The sequence below is a fragment of the Sinocyclocheilus rhinocerous genome, unplaced genomic scaffold (assembly GCF_001515625.1).
Source record: "Sinocyclocheilus rhinocerous isolate Xijiao unplaced genomic scaffold, SAMN03320098_v1.1 scaffold287, whole genome shotgun sequence".
In the NCBI taxonomy this organism is placed as follows: Eukaryota; Metazoa; Chordata; class Actinopteri; order Cypriniformes; family Cyprinidae; genus Sinocyclocheilus; species Sinocyclocheilus rhinocerous.
In genome coordinates, this window is record NW_015633524.1 from 156,134 (window position 1) to 174,474 (window position 18,341).

Consider the following 18,341-nt stretch of genomic DNA (forward strand, 5'->3'; position numbering starts at 1 on the left):
TGTATGTGTGTGTGTGTGTTATTGTTGTTCTTGAGTCCCTTGTTTGTCCTGAACAAAAATTTTAATAATTTTGTCTTCTGGGAAAGCACAGAGTAAAAGTAAATCAGAGATGGTGTTAACACAATGCAGGAAACTAAAAGACGTAAAAAACAAAACAAAAAAAACAGCACATTAAAATTATATAATTTTACATCACCAGTAAAATCGTATTAAATATATTGTGAATGTTCCATGTATCATCCAGACTAAACACACACACACTCATCCTGATAGAGCACCTTGATGATTGGCTCTCTAATGAGTGTGGGAAAATGATACGGCGCCGGCCCGTGAATCTTCCTCCCTGCCCCGGGGACTGTGTGTGTGTGTGTGTGTGCGCTGCATCTCTGAGTAAATCTCTGTAGCGCTTTTCCTTTGAACACTTGTGCAGTCGAGAGCAGAATCACAATGTGCCTGACTGTTTTGCAGCAGATCAAAGAGGTTCAGTACAAACACACACACACACACACACACACACACACACACACCCTTCCTGACTCTACACAAACCACTGAAGCTAAGAATATGTTTGATTGCTTAACATATTTATCAAATTGTATAATTTCCTTGAAGAAAAAAACTAAACAGCAGTATATGAAGTTTTGTGGAAAATAATAATTCATTATATATTTGTTTTATTCATCTTCTACTTTAGTGAATGCGATGCATTAGTTTTTTTTGGAGATAATGCGGGTATAAATGAGCATTTGTTTTTACTGCAGTTTGCCGTAGTCATAAATGAGATGCATTGCGGTGATATGCCGTATAGTAATGCCTACCTGCAGAAATACTGCATTCAAGAGAGAGTTTCTGTCGTCACACATGAGGCTGAAAGATGGTGCTTATCGATGCAATTTACTCAATGATGAAGAGTTCATGAGTTCAGAATGAGCTTCGAGTGTAATCACTGAATTTGAAGGAAGGAAAATGTAAATCTAACTTTATTGAAATGCAATTTTAGCTTATTAAATTGTTATTCTTAATGCTTATTAATCTAAAACATCACTTCAAACTTTAGTTTAGGAACAATATTATTAACGCTAAACTTGGGAAACGGTGGGTGAATAATTATGCGTTCAACTTTGTTGTAAGAAGTTTGGGGTTAATAAGATTGTTTTTTGAAAGAAATTGAGCAAGGATGCTTTGAATCGATCAGTCATTTTTGTATTGTTACAAAAGAGTTTTACTTCAAATAAGTTCTGTTACATGAACTTTCTATTCATTCACTGAAGACTGGAGTAATGATGCTGAAAATTCAACTTTGCATCACAGAAATAAATTACATTTTTAGATATATTCAAATAGAAAACAGTTATTTGAAATTGCAGTAATATTTCACAATATTACGGTCTTTACTGCATTTTATATCAAAAAATGCAGCCTTGGTGAGCAGAAGAGACTTATTTAGAAAACATTACAGAATCTTACCAACCCCAAACTTTTGAACGGCAGCATATAAAATGATAATAATAATTATTATTAAATATTTGATAATAAATTCAAGGGGGAAAAAAACAATTTACTTTTGAATAGTTTAAGCATGAACGTTTACAAACCTCAAAAATGAAGTGAAGGAACATCAGGCACCTCCAGTGATAACTGCGTTGTTGATTATAATGTAAGCAATCTAGTTTTATCGCGTGATGAACCACCCAAATAAACATCATGTAACAATTCCATTAGCTCATCTAGAGTCAAAGTTTGTGTATGGGACCGTATTAAAACAGTTCACTGTGGTGATATTCACACTGATGGTCTGATTACTGTAATTAAAGTTGTTTCCCAAAATGGGCTCACAAATCTTTTCTAAGGATACTATTGAAACCAAACCTTATGTGGTCTCGTAATGGGCTATAACTAAAGTAAACAGCTTTGTCAATATCTGATAAGATGAGTTAATGTGAGTTAGTTGTAGCATGAATTATTTGTGAGGCAGTCTGTCCCCCATAATTCCTCTGAACGTGGTGGTTCAGTGCCGATGTTCCACATCTAAAGGCGGTCTGTGGGCTCAAGCGGAGAATTATTGCTTTATTATTAAAAAATAAGTGTGTGGGTGTTTCTTCAGGGTACGTTTTGAGAATTTTTTTCTTTCAGGAGCAGATAATTTAGGTGTGCTCTGTGATAACTTTGATACTTTTTATGTGTGTTCCAGCATGCTCTGCGGCTCATGGCCTTTGGGCAGATCTATAAGGTCTTAGAAATGGACCCTCTCCCCTCAAGTAAACCTTCACAGAAATTCCCCTGGTCAGATAAAGAAGGTGAGCACACACAATTAATTACTTGCTTAAGGCTGTGTAATTTTTTGAATTTTTAAATACTCAAGGTCTAGTTTAATATGTAGATACACCTATAAGTTGTTCATAGGTTGATTTCTCTGGAAAGTGTGAAACACTCTTCAAACATTAGTTTTAACATTGTTTGTCTGAACATCCTAATCTGCCTGACAACAGCAACTCAGACTCAGTCATTGGTGTGAGTTTGGGGGCGGGGCTAACTGATTGTCCAATCAAAATAAGATAGAAGTATGTCGTCTGAAAACAGTCATTATTTTTGCAAATCCATTTAATGCTGCTGAATGATATGAAAATAAAATAATTCTGAAGTTTTACACACTGACATACAGCTCTGTGAGTCTGTTTTTGATGTGTTTTAGTAATTCATTGTAGGTGTTTCATCAGCACGTTAACTCTGCTCTTTTGTATCAGGTCTAGGGCTGAAGAGACCTTATGAAGATGGTCTGCTGGACGACAAAGACCTCATCAAGAAGATGAAACGCAACCTGAGAAAAGGTCAGTCTGAGCAACAATATACAGAGATATTGGTTAAACCAGTTCATTTTTAATTATATAATGTGTAATTGAGGTACTTATTGAGATCGTGTGCATCTGTCAATAGCAGTGTTCGGGTAGTTGATTAATGGTAATTTCCTTTTTGATTAAATAAGTTTTTAATAAATATTGTGAAAAAGAATTCTCATTTGTTATCATTAAAGGGATAGTTCACCCAAAAATGAAAATTGTCATTAATTACTCACCCTCGTGTCGTTCCAAACCTGTAAGACCTTCGTTCATCTTCGCAACACAAACTTAAATACTTTTGATGAAAACCGAGAGCTTTCTGAGCCTGCATAGACAGCAACGCAACTGACACGTTCAAGGCCCAGAAAGGTAGTAAGGACATAATTAAAATAGTCCTTGTGGCATCAGTGGTTCAACCGTAATTTAATGAAGCTGCAAGAATATTTTTTGTGTGCAAAGAAAACAAAAATAAGGACTTTATACAACAAATTCTTCTCCTCCGTGTCAGTCTTCGACGCGCGTTCACGAGAGTACCATGGCACATTAATTTTTGGGTGAACTATCCCTTTAAATTGCATTATGTATTTCAGTATATTGTTGATCAGCCAGTACTGATAACTGTAGATAGATAGTATCAGCCTTGGGCTTTGAAAAATTCATATCAGTCGACCTCTAGTACTGTGTTCGGTTCAGTTTGGAGCGCCATTTCTAGCACATTTTCTAGAAAGTTTCTTTCCTTTTTTATTTAATTTTTATGATGAATATTATATTTTCATTTTAAATGACATGTCAATCTAATGTATGAATTTAGTGCTTGTATTAAAAGTTCTACAAGTAATGTGCCTCACCAAACCAAAGTTTTCTCAGTGCTTCATGACAAATCCTGCCTGTAATATCCTCTCCTGTTTTAAACTAGCAAGGAAACGCTGATACAGTAACCTTCCTTCTTCAGTCGTTCCTTCTTCATTATGACCATGTTTGGCCTTAAAAAGTAATTGTCCTCTTTCTAGAATAATTAAAGAACAACACATCTCTTTTTTTAATGTATTTTTTCTGCTAATCTCTCACCTTCTTTCTCTTCGGTAAGCTGTCTGGTGTTCTCTCTGCTCTTTTCTTTGTTGCCGTCTCTTCTCTCTCGCTCCTCATCCTGCTGCACTTCCATCTCTTGCTCTCTCGTACAGGAAGCAGACAACCGTTGGGAAATCAATGCCATTGATTCTTAATTTATCTTGGAGCCGCGCTGCTGTCCCCAGCCTGCGCTCCTCGCTGGCCTCAAATAAATCGCTTTCAAAGCAGCAGAATTTCACAATTAGCAAGCTGATGGAACGAAGGGATCGTAGAAAGTTAAAAGATGAGCTGTGTGTTTACGGAACGCTTACTTTGCGCTATAATCGCTAACGTTTATTTCTGTTCTCTTTCCCTTCCAGCAGTTCTTGACAGTAAAGCAATAGACTCAAATCAACCCATGAATGCTCTGATGCGCCTGAACCAGATCCGGCCGGGGCTGCAGTTTAAACTGCTGTCTCAGTCAGGTCCGGTTCACGCCCCCGTCTTCACCATGTCTGTAGACGTCGACGGCACTGTTTACGAAGCCTCTGGCTCCTCTAAGAAGACTGCCAAGCTGCACGTGGCTGTAAAGGTACACCTGGACGTCAGTTGTCTTTGCATCATGTGATTGGAGGGGTGACCATTATGTAAGGTGTTAAAGGATTAATTCACCCACAAATGTGTATTTTGTCATCATTTACTCATGCTTATGCCTTTTGAAACCCGTATAAGGAGAAATCAGACAAAATGTCTGAGCTGCTCGCTTCCATGCATTGAAAGTTATTGTTGATTAGGGGCTGTCATGCATAAAAAAGCACCATAAAAGTAGTCAATATGACCCGTGTGGTGTATTTTAAGTGTTTTGAAGCCTTCTGATACTTTACACACTTGTTTGGAAAAGAGCAGCTTGAACATTCTGCCTAATTTCTTCTTTTGTGTTCTACGGAACAAAAAGTCATACGAGTTTAAAAAAACTGGGTGAGGGTGAGTAAATAATGACAGCGCTTTTATGTTGGGATGAACTATTCCTTTAACAATAACCACAGTGTTGATGCGGGTGACCTGAGTTCAAGCCTGGCTTGCATCATTTCCAGATCCTCTTGACCCCCTTTTTTTTCTTCTTCATTTTCTATGTAATCGAAAATGAAAATGAAGTTTCATTTATTTATTTCAGGTTTATTTAACAGGGACAATGCACATCAACAATACATAAATGCACAATGTGCCAGAATTAGCCAGAAGGCTATTTTGCATCTGCAGTCCCTGGACTGATGGTAAAATTGATTTAGATTAGCTAACAACTGTTTTCATTGGTCGTGATTTTGATTTCAATTAAATCGATTAATCCTAAATAAAAAAAGCAAACATTTTTGTTATTATTACAAATTATTTTTATTATTATAATTATTATTACTAAATAAAAATATTAAAATATAAATATAACTATTGTAATATTGCACTGTAAATTAAAAATAGTAGTGTTGTCAATCAATCGCATCCAAAATAAAAGTTTTTGTTTACATAATATATGTGTGTACTGCGTATATTTATTATGTATATATAAATACACACACATACAGTATATATTTTGAAAATATTTCCATGTATATATTTATATTAATGTAATATTGTATATAAATATTTTAAATGTATAAACATAAAATTTTTCTTAATTATATACATGCATGTGTGTGTATTTATATATACATAATAAATATACGCAGTACACACATATATTATGTAAACAAAAACATTTATTTTGGACAGCATTACAAAATAGTATATTATTATACTTAAATACTATTTTTAATTTACAGTGCAATATTACAATAGTAATATTATTATTAATCATATTAAGCCATATCACGATTTTGGTTTTATTTCAATTAAGCGAAATTACAAATTACAAAGCCAACTTTTTTGACAAATTGTGCACATTTAGACCATGAATATGTATTAAAATAAAGTAAAAATGGTCAATTTTGATTTCATGCTGACTTTACAATATATAAACGCTCCAGTTGTCACTACTAGACATTTTCCAGTGTGATCAGGTCTCTAACATATGCAAACCTAGTTGGTGTGCTGGTGTTAAGCTCTTGTTAGCTGTATACTTGATCCCACGACCCTGGTTAAATCAGTCTCTTAGTGTTATAGATGACCCTTCTTGAACCAGATTTGTAGATTCAACCCTATTGTCACTGTAGCAGGACAGTAAAGCAATGTGTCGTTCAGGAAGACTGGTTAAGCTTGTTCCCACATACACACACCAGTGATTCCCAGAATGCAAAAAGAACTCAAATCTATGTAATCCCAGCGTGCTGGTGAACAAAGGCTCTGGAGCATAGGATCGCACTAATCCTCTTTTTGTGAGAGCGCAGCCATTAACGGCAACGACAGCCCCAATTTGGGTCAGACTGACAAATGAACACTGGTGCTCTTATGATATCCTTTACCCCTGTCTAAACTCACAATTAAAGCATGCATTCACTCTGAATCTGAGATAATATATATCAATACTGATGAATTAAAAAATTTCCAATGGCTGATAACTGATACAGTATTTAATAATAAATTGTACACCCCCAATATACAGTATATGTGTAATATATTTTGTGTCTAGTTCTTTATCTATTCAGGGTTTTGTTTGGTTAAACATCCAACTTGATTTACAGAAATCTGCAGCTCCACTTTGCATCTGTGGTGTGGGCATATTTCTGTGAACTTTTATATAAGCGAGTCTTTTCAAAGTGATGATTTCACTCTCAATAATGACCTCTGTATCCAAGGAACTGTCCACTTCTGCTCACTGACGGCCACAAAGATGAACTGAACTTTCCCAGCATGTTTCATCATTTTGTTCTCTGTCGCGTTCTGTGTGACGTCCATGCTGGATTAGTTGTAATGCTGTTTTTGTGGTGTAGGTGCTACAGGCGATGGGTTACCCCACAGGCTTCGACACAGACCTGGACTCCATGAGTGCAGACGAGAAGTCGGACGGGGAGGGCAAGAGCGAGACGTCCACACACTCAAGCAATAACACATCACACTCCTCAGACAGCTCCAACACGTTGGAGGTACACACACACTCACTGAATGTTTAGTAAATGTTTTTACTATGTTCTAGTCAAATCAAGTAACATTTATTTATATAGTGCTTTAAACAATAAAGATTGTTTCAAAGCAGCTTCATAGTAATAAACGAGAAAATAACATAACGAGGCCATATGATTTCCACAATGCGGAAAACGCAGACAGAATCGTGGAATCCAGTCATAAAAATGGAATTTACTGCATAACGTGGAATGTCATGGAATTTGCCAAATTTTGAATGGATACATCAAAAGTAGGTCAGTACACGTAAATCAAAACGTGATATGGACTAATGTCTGCGAATATTAAGCTGCAAAAATACCATTTAAATATGAATCGTTATATGAAAAATATGAAGACGTGCGGTTCTGTTTAATACCAGTGTTGCCAACTTCTTTCAATGGAAAGTAGCTAAAGCCAGCTTTAAAAGTCGCTAAATGTCGCTAGATGACGTCATACGCTAATTAGCATATGCACCACATCATTGCGTTGTATTGCCTTTTACATTTGCTTGCCTCTCCGTGCTCACATACTGTATTTTAATGCAACCAAATTCTCAATAAAACTGTTTTCATTTATATATTTTACTGTTTCTGTTGTCAGACAATGGAATGAATATAAAATAGTGACTGAAACGTGGCCCATTAAGACTACATAACCAGCTCTCCCTTCCAAGATGTTGATTTGCACAAAAATCCTGATTTATAATTGAGCCGTCATCTGATGAAATCCAATACACATAACATAAAGACAATTCCTGTGCTGTGATTTCAGCTATATTTGCATGTAAAATTAGAGACGTAACAGAATATCTATTTTAACCAAATGAACAGAGCAGGCGCAGATTGAGGTGTGTGCACGCTGGGGAAGAAAGACCTCGCACTTGTGCGGCAGTACCGACAAGTTTTTGTCCAAGAAGTTGCTAGATTTGTCACTAGGTGCTTTTTTGGGAAAAAAATCACTAAAGGGGTCTGAAAAGTCACTAAATCTAAAGTGAAATTTTAACCAAATGAACAGAGCAGGCGCAGATTGAGGTGTGTGCACGCTGGGGAAGAAAGACCTCGCACTTGTGCGGCAGTACCGACAAGTTTTTGTCCAAGAAGTTGCTAGATTTGTCACTAGGTGCTTTTTTGGGAAAAAATCACTAAAGGGGTCTGAAAAGTCACTAAATCTAAAGTGAAGATTGTGAAAGTTGGCAATACTGTTTACTTCACACATACTGAAGTGTGTGTGACGCTCACGTATTCTCACCAATATATGAATACATGAATCGCCATGTCATATACACACAGAAACCTGTCAAAATAAAAGTTAATTTTAACTTGAAGAAACTGTGACAGAAATATATTACTTAATGTAATGATAGTACTACTACTACTAATAATACAATTATTATTAAAACATTTTTTAAGGAATATTTACCAGAAAAATTATTTACCAGAATTTATTTACAAGAAAAATTGTAAATACACAACACAGTAATTCTGGGAAAAGAAAGAAATAAAATAATAATAAATATATATATTTTTTTTTTGTAAAATCAGTTAATTAGAGATGCAACCAGCTTAATTCAGCTGTAATCAGTTCTACATAAGAAAATAGTACGGTTAATTGGCTCAAGTCAGTTCAGTGTTGGTTCAGTTCAGTTGAAAAGCATGTTTTTGCGTCCAGGTGCGAACTCAGGGTCCTATTTTGACGGCCAGCGGGAAGAACCCAGTCATGGAGCTGAATGAGAAACGTCGCGGGCTGAAGTACGAGCTCATCTCAGAGAGCGGAGGAAGTCACGACAAACGCTTCGTCATGGAGGTGGGCCTCACCAGACACAAATGTACCACTTTATCTCCCTGTTCACCAATAAGACTGTTTACTAGTGATGTTTGCTAAGGTGAGCATTACTTTTATTGTTATTACTCATACTGGGGGAGAGGGATTTGAATGAATCTCTTAATCTTTGTTGTGTAACATGTCCCACGCAGTTTGTGCTGCAGACATGACTTTAATGAATTACTCTCTCCTGAATTTAGAAAAGAGAGGTGTGCCATCACTTTATGCAATCAAACATAGGTTTTTAACTTGGTGGAAAACAAAATGCATGATAAATCCTTTAAGGAGGGACCCAAGACATGGGAATCCACAATAATGTAGCATTGTGGAGCTTACTTTTTTAATGACAAGAATCATTCACATTTGATTTAGAAAGTGTCAAAAAATTTATAATTTTTTTCTTTGAAAGAAGTCTTTTATACTCACCAAGACTGCATTTATTTGATCCAAAATACAGTAAAACAGTAATATTGTGAAATATTAGAATTTGAAAGTACTATTTTTATTGACATTTTTCATTTGTAATTTGTTCCTGTGATGCAATGCGAAATTTCCAGCGACCATTACTCCAGTTTTCAGTGTCAGCATCACAGGAATAAATTACATTTTAAAATATATTCAAATACAAAACAGCCATTTTTGTATTCTTTCAAATACAAAACAGTTATTTGTAAAAAAATATATATATATATATATATATTAGTTCACAAGACTACTGTTTTTGCTATATTTTGATTAAATAAATGCAGCCTTGGTTAACATGCGTAAGAGCATTTAAAAAAATAAAAAAATCATTTTTACCAAAATTATACACATCATCTCAGATTTCAGTCATTGATATAATTTCCTGTTCAAAATCCTCACCCCATGTTCTCGTGGGCAGGTGGAAGTGGACGGGCAGAAGTTTCGTGGCGCAGGGCCCAATAAGAAAGTAGCCAAAGCCAGCGCTGCCCTCGCGGCTCTAGAAAAACTCTTCTCCGGGCCTAATGCTGCTGGCAACAAGAAGAAAAAAATAATCCCTCAGGTAGGTCACCTGTTGCTTTGACTAGTGTCCAATAACATCCAGATTGGGTTGTTCAGTATTCAGTCGGTTCCTGGGATAACCAGGGTCAGTGCTTGGTAATCCATGACTGCTCTATTAGATATTCTGTGATCAATATTTCCTCAATGAAACTGAGACCTGCAGACTAATTCATCTCTTTTCTCCAGAAATCAATCTAGCAACCCTACTTCTCGTTGCTGATTAAAGCCTGTGTGTATTGTAGAGTAAAGGGGCATTAGCTGCAGCTGCTGCTGTGTCTGCCGTCGCGGTCCAGGCAGCACGAGGGCGAGGAAGACCCACCCTCACACGAGGAGCCTTCATCAGCGCTGCGGCAGCACCTGGATACGTCACACCAGGTGTGTGTTTGATGCCAGACAGTGTTTCTATAGTGACTAAAGACCTGTTTACCTTTTGGCACATGTAAAACTACATGCAACAATGCATTTACATTACAGAAGTACCAATTTAGCTACAATTTACACTATCGTTCAAAAGTAAAGTAACAGTAAAGATGTTTATAACAGAACCCGACCGATATATCGTTTTGCCGATATTATCGGCCGATATGAGCCTTAAAGTAAATAGTGTAAATTACATCGCTAATGTCATAAAATAGCACATTGTAACGCAGTGTTACAACGTGCCCCATCTGCGCAACTGGAATTTAAAACTGGTTAGTGTCTTCTGCTAGTAATCAAATCAACCCATATCGGTCGGGCTCTAGTTTATAATGTTACAAAAGATTTCTAAATCAAATAATGCTGAACTTTTGCACTTTCTATTCATCAAAGAATCCTGAAAATAAAAACATATGATAGTTTTCACAAAAATATGAATCAGCAAAACTGATTTCAGCATTGATGATAAGAAATGTTTCTTGAACAGAAAATCAGCATGTTAGAGTGATTTCTGAAGGATCATGTGACACTAAAGACTGAAGTAATGATGCTGAAAATTCAGCTTTGATCACAGGAATACATTACATTTTTAAATATATTAAAATACAAAACGGTTATTTTAAATTTTAACAATATTTCACAATATTACTGTTTATTATGTATTTTTGTCAAATCGATTTCAGCTTTGGCGAGCATAGGAGACTTCTTTCAAAAACACGTACTGACCCCAAACTTTTGAACAGTTGTGTATAAATAGACTATACTAGATTTTGTCTAAAGTAAAAAAATTATACATTTAAAATTTAAATCTTGTCATTTTGTCGCTATTGACCAATAATCTTTACAATCGCCAATGGTGTACTGCACAGGTGATCAAGTTTATTATTATGAAACTTGTTTTTTTTTTTTACATTTTACTTTGTATAATTCCTTCAGATACAGTATTTGAACATTATCAGAGAATAATGAAATGTTTTAAAATATATGTCATAGTTTGAGTCAATACGCATTCATTTTGAATGGGAGCACCCGCTCTTGTTTTTAGCATGGTATTATGTTATTATTTTCATTTGTTTACTTGTTTATTAGTAGATGTATTTACATATAATTAATGCACTGCCTGGCCAAAAATGTCACTGTCTGGATTTAAATACGTAAATACTTAAGGATTGAATCAATATTGCAGTGATTGAAATGTTTCTGGCAGCAATTATTTTAACCCTAACTAATGCAGTGTGTAGCTTTTCATTTCTTCATGTCAGAAGACATACCCATGTCCATATTCAAGGCCAGGCAGTGTATAAAGTTTGCATAATAGTCTTCAGAAAGGCTCTGTCATATGACTCATGACAGTGAAGTCAAGGGTCACAGGTAGTGTTGAGGCCCTGACACAAATCATGTGAAGGAGTCGTAACTCTTCACCATATATCATGAATGCCGTGTTCTCGCAGGCTTCGGAGCCCCATACGGGTACAGCGCGGCGGCCGCCACTCCTGCATACGGTACGTACCCCTTCCTTCCCGTCCTCCCTTCCTCCAGTCAGGGTCTAGGGTCCACATCTGCCCCCACTTACTCCCCCATTCAGCTCTCAAATTGGACTTTCAAACCCCAAAATCACATCCCCAAAGAATCCCGTAGAGAAATGACTCCCTGGACGATGGAAACGAACCATAACCTTTTGGTTCTTAACTGTGGTTGGAGCAAGACTTGCTGCACCTGGCCTGAGTGTGACTTTGCTCGTCTAGTCTGCCTGCTCGACGTTTGGCCCGTTTCTCCTGACTCTGGGCGGCTCTCTATGCGTCAGCATAGTGCTGCTGTCTTCAGCACACAGTTACACCATTCAAAGCAGCCGCTGGGCATGATGGGTGAGAGGAAGATCACGCTAAACACAGTCTGAAGACTAGTGCTGCGACTAGCTAACATAGAGCATATACATTTTTAAGGGATAGTTCAACTAAAAATGAAAATGATGTCATTTACTCACTCTCATCTCGTTTCAAGACTTAATTTTTACTGTGAAACACAAGAAAAAGTGATTTTCAACCATTTTTGTTCACACAATGAAAGTCAGTGGGGTCTAAATAACAACTGACATGCATTGTAGAGACAAAAGAAAATTTTTATGGATTGTAGCTAAACTTTGGTATTTAGGGTGAGTAAAAGATTACAGATTTTTTTTTTTTATTATTTTATTTAAGAACAACATTGAAACCGGTTTAAACGTTTAGTCTGTGTCGTCTAAAGACCCATTTACAATAGGAAAAATAACTAACGATAACTTTATTAGCATCTGCTTTAAATGCTCATGCTTTAAGGTCTTTGCACACCGAGTCTGAAATTTTCGCACGTAAAAAAATAAATGCGACTTCATGTTGTGTCAATCACGTTTGCACACTGCCTCCGAAACTTTCGTCCGTTATAAAAAAATTAGGATCAGGTTTGATTTTCTGCGTTTTCACATCTGTAGCAAGCATTTTTATAGGAAAGAATGACGAATACGAAAAAAAAACGCATGCGTCAAATTTCAGACTCAGTGTGCAAGGACCTTTAGAGTCGCCGGATTCTGATTTGCTGTCAATTTTATCATTCATTAGCTGGAAAAAAATATTTTCAGTAAGTGATAACAACAATATCATTCCTCTGTGTTGATATCATTGTAGCTGTGATGTGGACTTCGCTTTTTTCATAGAATTCGGATAATTATTAAAACGTCATCTTCCTTTTTGTTAAAAACCCTCAATTTTGTGCTTGAATCGCTCTGTTAGTAAGAAAATCCCTTATTATGGTTTCTTGGTTAAAATTTTATGGCATAATTTTATAATTAATCACACTGAATCAGTGTGCTGAATTGACAGCCCTAGTTAATATACTAGTAAACACAGTGTAATCTCCAAACTGTCCCTCATCCTAATACCGCCTGCATACTAGAGAAAGCTCTGACAAAGTGTTTGACCATTAAGAAAAGTGCAAGATCCCTGACATTCACAGCTCCTCTCCCATTGCCTCATGGGACAGTAAACTGTCCATCTGATGTGCACTTTAAAATCTCAGCAGTATGTTTCACCTATTGATTTATATAGTGTAATTTCAAACACACTGCTCGTATATCATGTACTGCTTTTTGCACACTGTACAGTAGAGAAGTAGGCACATCCAGAACAGTGATTAGTATTATTTATATACCATTAAAGTATTCATATTTTGAATTTTATTAAAAATATTTTAGTTTAAATATTTTTAAGTGCTTTTATCAATTTTATTAGTTTTTTATATTTATATTAGGATTTATTTTATATTTAAATTATAGTCATTTTAGTACTTAAATGTTTTTAAAATTAAATGTTGCCTTGGCAACTAACTGAATGTAAGTTAAAGATTTTCATTGTATATTCATGTTATTTTATTTCAGCTTTATTTGAATAAAAAAAAACATTTTCAGCGTGTTTAGTTTTAGTTTCAACAATAACAACACAACGCAAAAACACACCGTACCGGAACGCTCATCCGCTCAGAAACGTATAAACACTTGAACACACAAATACAGGAATGCGCACACAGTCCATCTGGTTTCTAAACAAAAACTCCTCACCCGTCTGTGTAGTGTGTTGTTCTATGAGCGCCTCTCCGGTCAGGCCCAGATGAAGATGCTTTGAATGAGCCTTATGTGCAGGGGGGACTAGGTGAGGTGGGCTCCGCGGGAACCAGGCTGAATTTGGAGGGTGTTTGCTGGGTGTGGTGTGTTTATTTCTCGGAGGATGAGGGGGGCGGGTGGGGGGTGGATATGGGGTTGCTCCCAGCGCCCTGGTCTCTGCCTGCCACATAAAGACTGTTCCTTTAGGTGGAAGGTGAAACCCGGTATTGTGCTGTAAGAGAACAGTGCGCCCCTCTCTTTGACGTCTCTCCGGTTTGGTGCCTGAGAGCTGTGTGCATGCAGTAATTCTCACCAGTCATCTTACGCTGTCCAACCCTCTTCCTCCTGTTGCTGCTTTGGGATTTCTAAATGGGAACGACTGTGAGACTACGACTACTATTCACACACATGTACAAACACACACGGCACAGAATGAACACTCCACATAAGAGCGCCAGCCGGCAGATCACTCCTGTAACCCTCCATGTGCCCCTACCCACAATTCACATGTATGCTTCAGACGCTAAGTTTAACTTTATTACTTTCAATTAGATAGTTCTGTCTAGTAGTTAAGACTAGGGCTGGGCAATATATTGAATATTTATGAATATTATTAAGTTGATTTAAAATTAACCACATGAATATCACAACAATATTAAGCTGTTTTTTTTTTTTTTTTTCCTTAATAAATGTTGCAACATAATGCAAATTAATTCTCTAATTTAATGTTCTAAATTAAAAATTGTAACTAGAATTTTACCACATTTTTGTACATTTTATACAAATGTATTAACATATACTATAATATATTAATAATTTATACATTTTATATTAATAAATATTATACATTGAATAAAATTACAAAAACATTATTTGTGTAAAACTGAAAAACATACCTCGACTTTAAAATTTTACTATTATTATTAGATTTGTACATTGTGAATAAAATAAAACCAAATAATTATTCCATTAATTCAGTGTTAATTTTGTGTGAAAAAAATATCTAGATTTTAACTGTATATTATTATTTAACTAGATTAACTGTACATTATCATTTGATTTTTATAGATTGTAAATAAAACAATTATTATTATTCCTTTAATTTAGTGTTAATTTTGTGAAAAACTGAAAACGGTAACTTGATTATTATAACTAGAATTTTACTGTATTTTGTTTGATTTTTTCAAATATTTTATGAATAAGATAATTTGTTATTATTGCATTAGTTTGTTAATTTCATGAAAAACTGGAAAACCTACTATGATTATTTTCAACTGTAATTTTACTGTGTTTTATTGTTTGATTTATATACGTTGCTGAAATTGATGATAGTTCGGTTAAAATGTTGGGGGACTTTGAGAAAATATCTCTGAAAAATATTTAAATAATAAAAAAAAAATATATAAAATAATTTATCAAAGTATATGTATACTGAATTTTAGCAACTTATACAATTTATTTAATGAACAAGATATCATTCAGCCCTACTCAAGAACCATTATTCATAAGATGACTGAATATACCATGTAGTTCAGAAGGTCAACTGTATGCGTATATCATATCACATGACATTAGGCAGCAGGTACATGTGTGTCATCTGAATTAATGCTTGATTTCTACCCTCTCTTTTCACCTGACCTCACTCTTCCTGTTCTTCCGCTCTCTTGGGTTCATGTCCCCATGCTACAATGAATTGGCATTAGCTTCATTTTAAACAAAACACCCTCAGGTCTTTTATTTTGTCCTGGACTTATGTGGAGTGCTCTTTTCATTTTCTCTCTAGGTTTGCCCAAGAGAATGCTTCTGTTGCCCGTCATGAAAGTGCCCGCCTACCCCGTCCCTCACTACTCCCGTACCCACTGTATATATATATATTCTACTGTAGCAGTTTTAGCAGCTCTAAATGTACATTTCGTTTAGCTTTCAGATACCTTCAGAAGTTTTAAGGCATGTTTCAGGTTCAATACAATGTTTTCTCTATGGACAGCATCTTCACATTCTGTTGATGACCACAGAAAATCATTCTGATTTGTCCCTCGGTTTGTAAAAATAAGCAAAAATCACTGTAATGCACTTTCTGTCTGTGAGGTTAGTCATTCTAAAGAGGTTTTTTTTTGGTATTGGTTTGGGGTTTGTTTTGTTTTATGTTTTGTTTTGTTTGTTCTTTGGTTTTGTTTGAACTTAAAGTGACTGTGATATCATGTACTGTATAATGTTAAAGCTATACTTTCTAAAACTTGTGTCTTTATTTTAATGTTACATTTTTAATATACAAATATATGTGCGTATTTTACTGGGGGGGGGACTTCAATTATAAGTGGGGACTTTTGTGCACACTTTAAAAACTTTTTTTTTTAAACGTATTGATTCCAGCTGTGGGACGAGTCAGTTCTCTTCTGTGATAATCAATAGTATTTATTGAACCCAGAACATTCCTTTTTATTTCCTTTAGGAAAATATGTTTCCAGACATAGCCTGTTTTGAAATTTTGGACATTTAAGATTTCAACCTGCAGTTTAGTGTTTGTTTTTATTATATATTTTAGTATTATTGTAAGGCAGTTAACGCAGAAGTTTGGTTAGTCAGACTCTAGATGTCTATTCTTCAAGTGAGCAGTTAGTGGTAGAGTTGAACCATACAAAGGCACTCATCACACAGATAACTCAAACATGGCCCCTCACATGGACACACACCGGAAGCTCCAGTCACAGCCTTACAGCGGAGAATCGAAAGCAGCAACAAGGGACCCATGGAGACATGCTACTGAAATGTCTTTTTGTCCTTCTTTGTTTTTACTTATTGGTGAGTGTCTTATTGTGTGTGAGATGTTATTTCATACTCCTCCAAAGGCCAGCACAAGCCAATTCACATTGAGGTCCGCGGCGCTTTGCTCTGGGTTTTTCCTGAACAGTTTTTATTTTAGTATCGTTGAGAGTTTTTACTTATATTTTGAGTGAACTTTAATTTTTATTTGTATATGTTATTTTAGTAATTTTGTTGGGGGTTTTTTTTTCAGTTATATTTTAAGTATATATTTTAACTAAAATAAAATGAAACGTTAACCTGATGGTTAACGTTTCATTTTATTTTAGTTAACGTTATTTCAAGTAACAGACTGTTTTGGTTAACTATAACCCTGTTCCTGACCCTTTGAGCTACAAGCCTTCCAAAGATGCCGCACTCTTCTTCAAATTAAATATAATGTACATTGAGGGCGAAGATGCAAGTACCCTTCTCCGTTTTTACAAATGGTCTTAAGTTCACATTCATTAAACATTGAAGGTGATTTTGGACGATGCTTGTGCTGTCTTATGGCTGGGTCATGATCGTCGCTTACCAAAGAGATACTCCATCTCCATGGTTAGACGAGTGGTCACGATATTCCCATCCATTGTTAACGGATCCGTCACATTCGTCATGGTCATCCCTCAAGTGTCCACTCCAAACCAATGGCCCGTCCTCTTTGGTAGCGAACGCTGTCATTGTACTATACTCTCTCCAAAATCACGACAGATCTGATTTGTCAGAGTTATGTACTAACTACATCTGTATGGAAACCTCAGAGTTTCCACATACGTTTTACATTTCCTCTGCCTTCTCTCAAATGAATGAGCTCCAAGTTTTTTTCCGTTTTGTCGGAAAGTTAACCATGCAGCTTAAGTTGTTGATGTCTTTTTTTATTAACCTGAGACGCTCCCGGTGCAATGAAAACCCCACGTACAGCCCGCAAGAGCAGAGACCCTAGTATCCACCCCTGTGGCACACCCTAACCCCATTTCCCCCCTGCCATCAGAATGTATATACCGCTGCCTCCTGCCGGGCCGCATCATTAATCGCAGCTCTCTCTGCTCTTGTCCTCACTGTAGGTGGTCTTTTCATTGACAATCCCTTTTACCAGCCGCGGACCATCGCTCCTTTTTTTATTCACTTGGGTCCTCAAGATCTCTTCTCTGACTTCTAGAACCATCAGGTTGTGTGGCTCTAAACTGTCGTACCACTCCAGGCTTGACCAGGCTGTCTCCACCGCACAGAAACGGCCCAAACTTCATACACTCTCCACCCAAACCCATCCATACCCAATCTAAGGATCCAAAAACGCACCAATCTTACAAAAGCAATACTCTATTTGACTTGCTCGTCCCGAAAACCGGCCGGGGACTTCGGTTCCTTCTTATATAGCAATACACTTGAACTCTTTTGGGCTTTAAGCTTACTTGAGATGTGAATGTTTGGTTGAGTCTTACTCAAACTTGGCATTGCAATATAGTCATTTTCATTGTATATTCACCACATGTGTATGTGTGGCTATATTATAAATACATGCATATATATGTATGGTCTATGGCACTAAAAATATATGTGTGTAGATATACCGATGTACTTATGTATATTTATATACAGTATATATATACATATACGTATTCTTGGTATTGATTATTTTAGAATTGCAAAGTGATATGTAACCATTA

At 36.1% G+C, this 18,341-nt stretch overlaps 1 protein-coding gene across 4 annotated transcripts in view; it reads left to right on the forward strand.

Annotated features, from left to right (window-relative positions):
- The window catches only part of LOC107744073 (spermatid perinuclear RNA-binding protein-like), a 105,988-nt gene extending 87,768 nt beyond the window's left edge, over positions 1 to 18,220 (forward strand). For 3 of the 4 annotated variants that reach the window (XM_016557544.1, XM_016557545.1, XM_016557547.1), the window contains 9 exons: positions 2,192 to 2,297; positions 2,745 to 2,828; positions 4,265 to 4,476; positions 6,809 to 6,961; positions 8,649 to 8,783; positions 9,685 to 9,825; positions 10,067 to 10,199; positions 11,693 to 11,743; positions 17,739 to 18,219. In XM_016557544.1, the coding sequence (XP_016413030.1) occupies positions 2,192 to 2,297; positions 2,745 to 2,828; positions 4,265 to 4,476; positions 6,809 to 6,961; positions 8,649 to 8,783; positions 9,685 to 9,825; positions 10,067 to 10,199; positions 11,693 to 11,743; positions 17,739 to 17,833 (1,110 nt within the window). In that variant the 3' untranslated portion in view covers positions 17,834 to 18,219. Of the gene's footprint in view, positions 1 to 2,191; positions 2,298 to 2,744; positions 2,829 to 4,264; positions 4,477 to 6,808; positions 6,962 to 8,648; positions 8,784 to 9,684; positions 9,826 to 10,066; positions 10,200 to 11,692; positions 11,744 to 17,738 lie in introns of all 4 variants that reach the window. The other variant, XM_016557546.1, reaches the window with a different exon arrangement.
- The last annotated feature ends 121 nt before the right edge of the window (positions 18,221 to 18,341 follow it).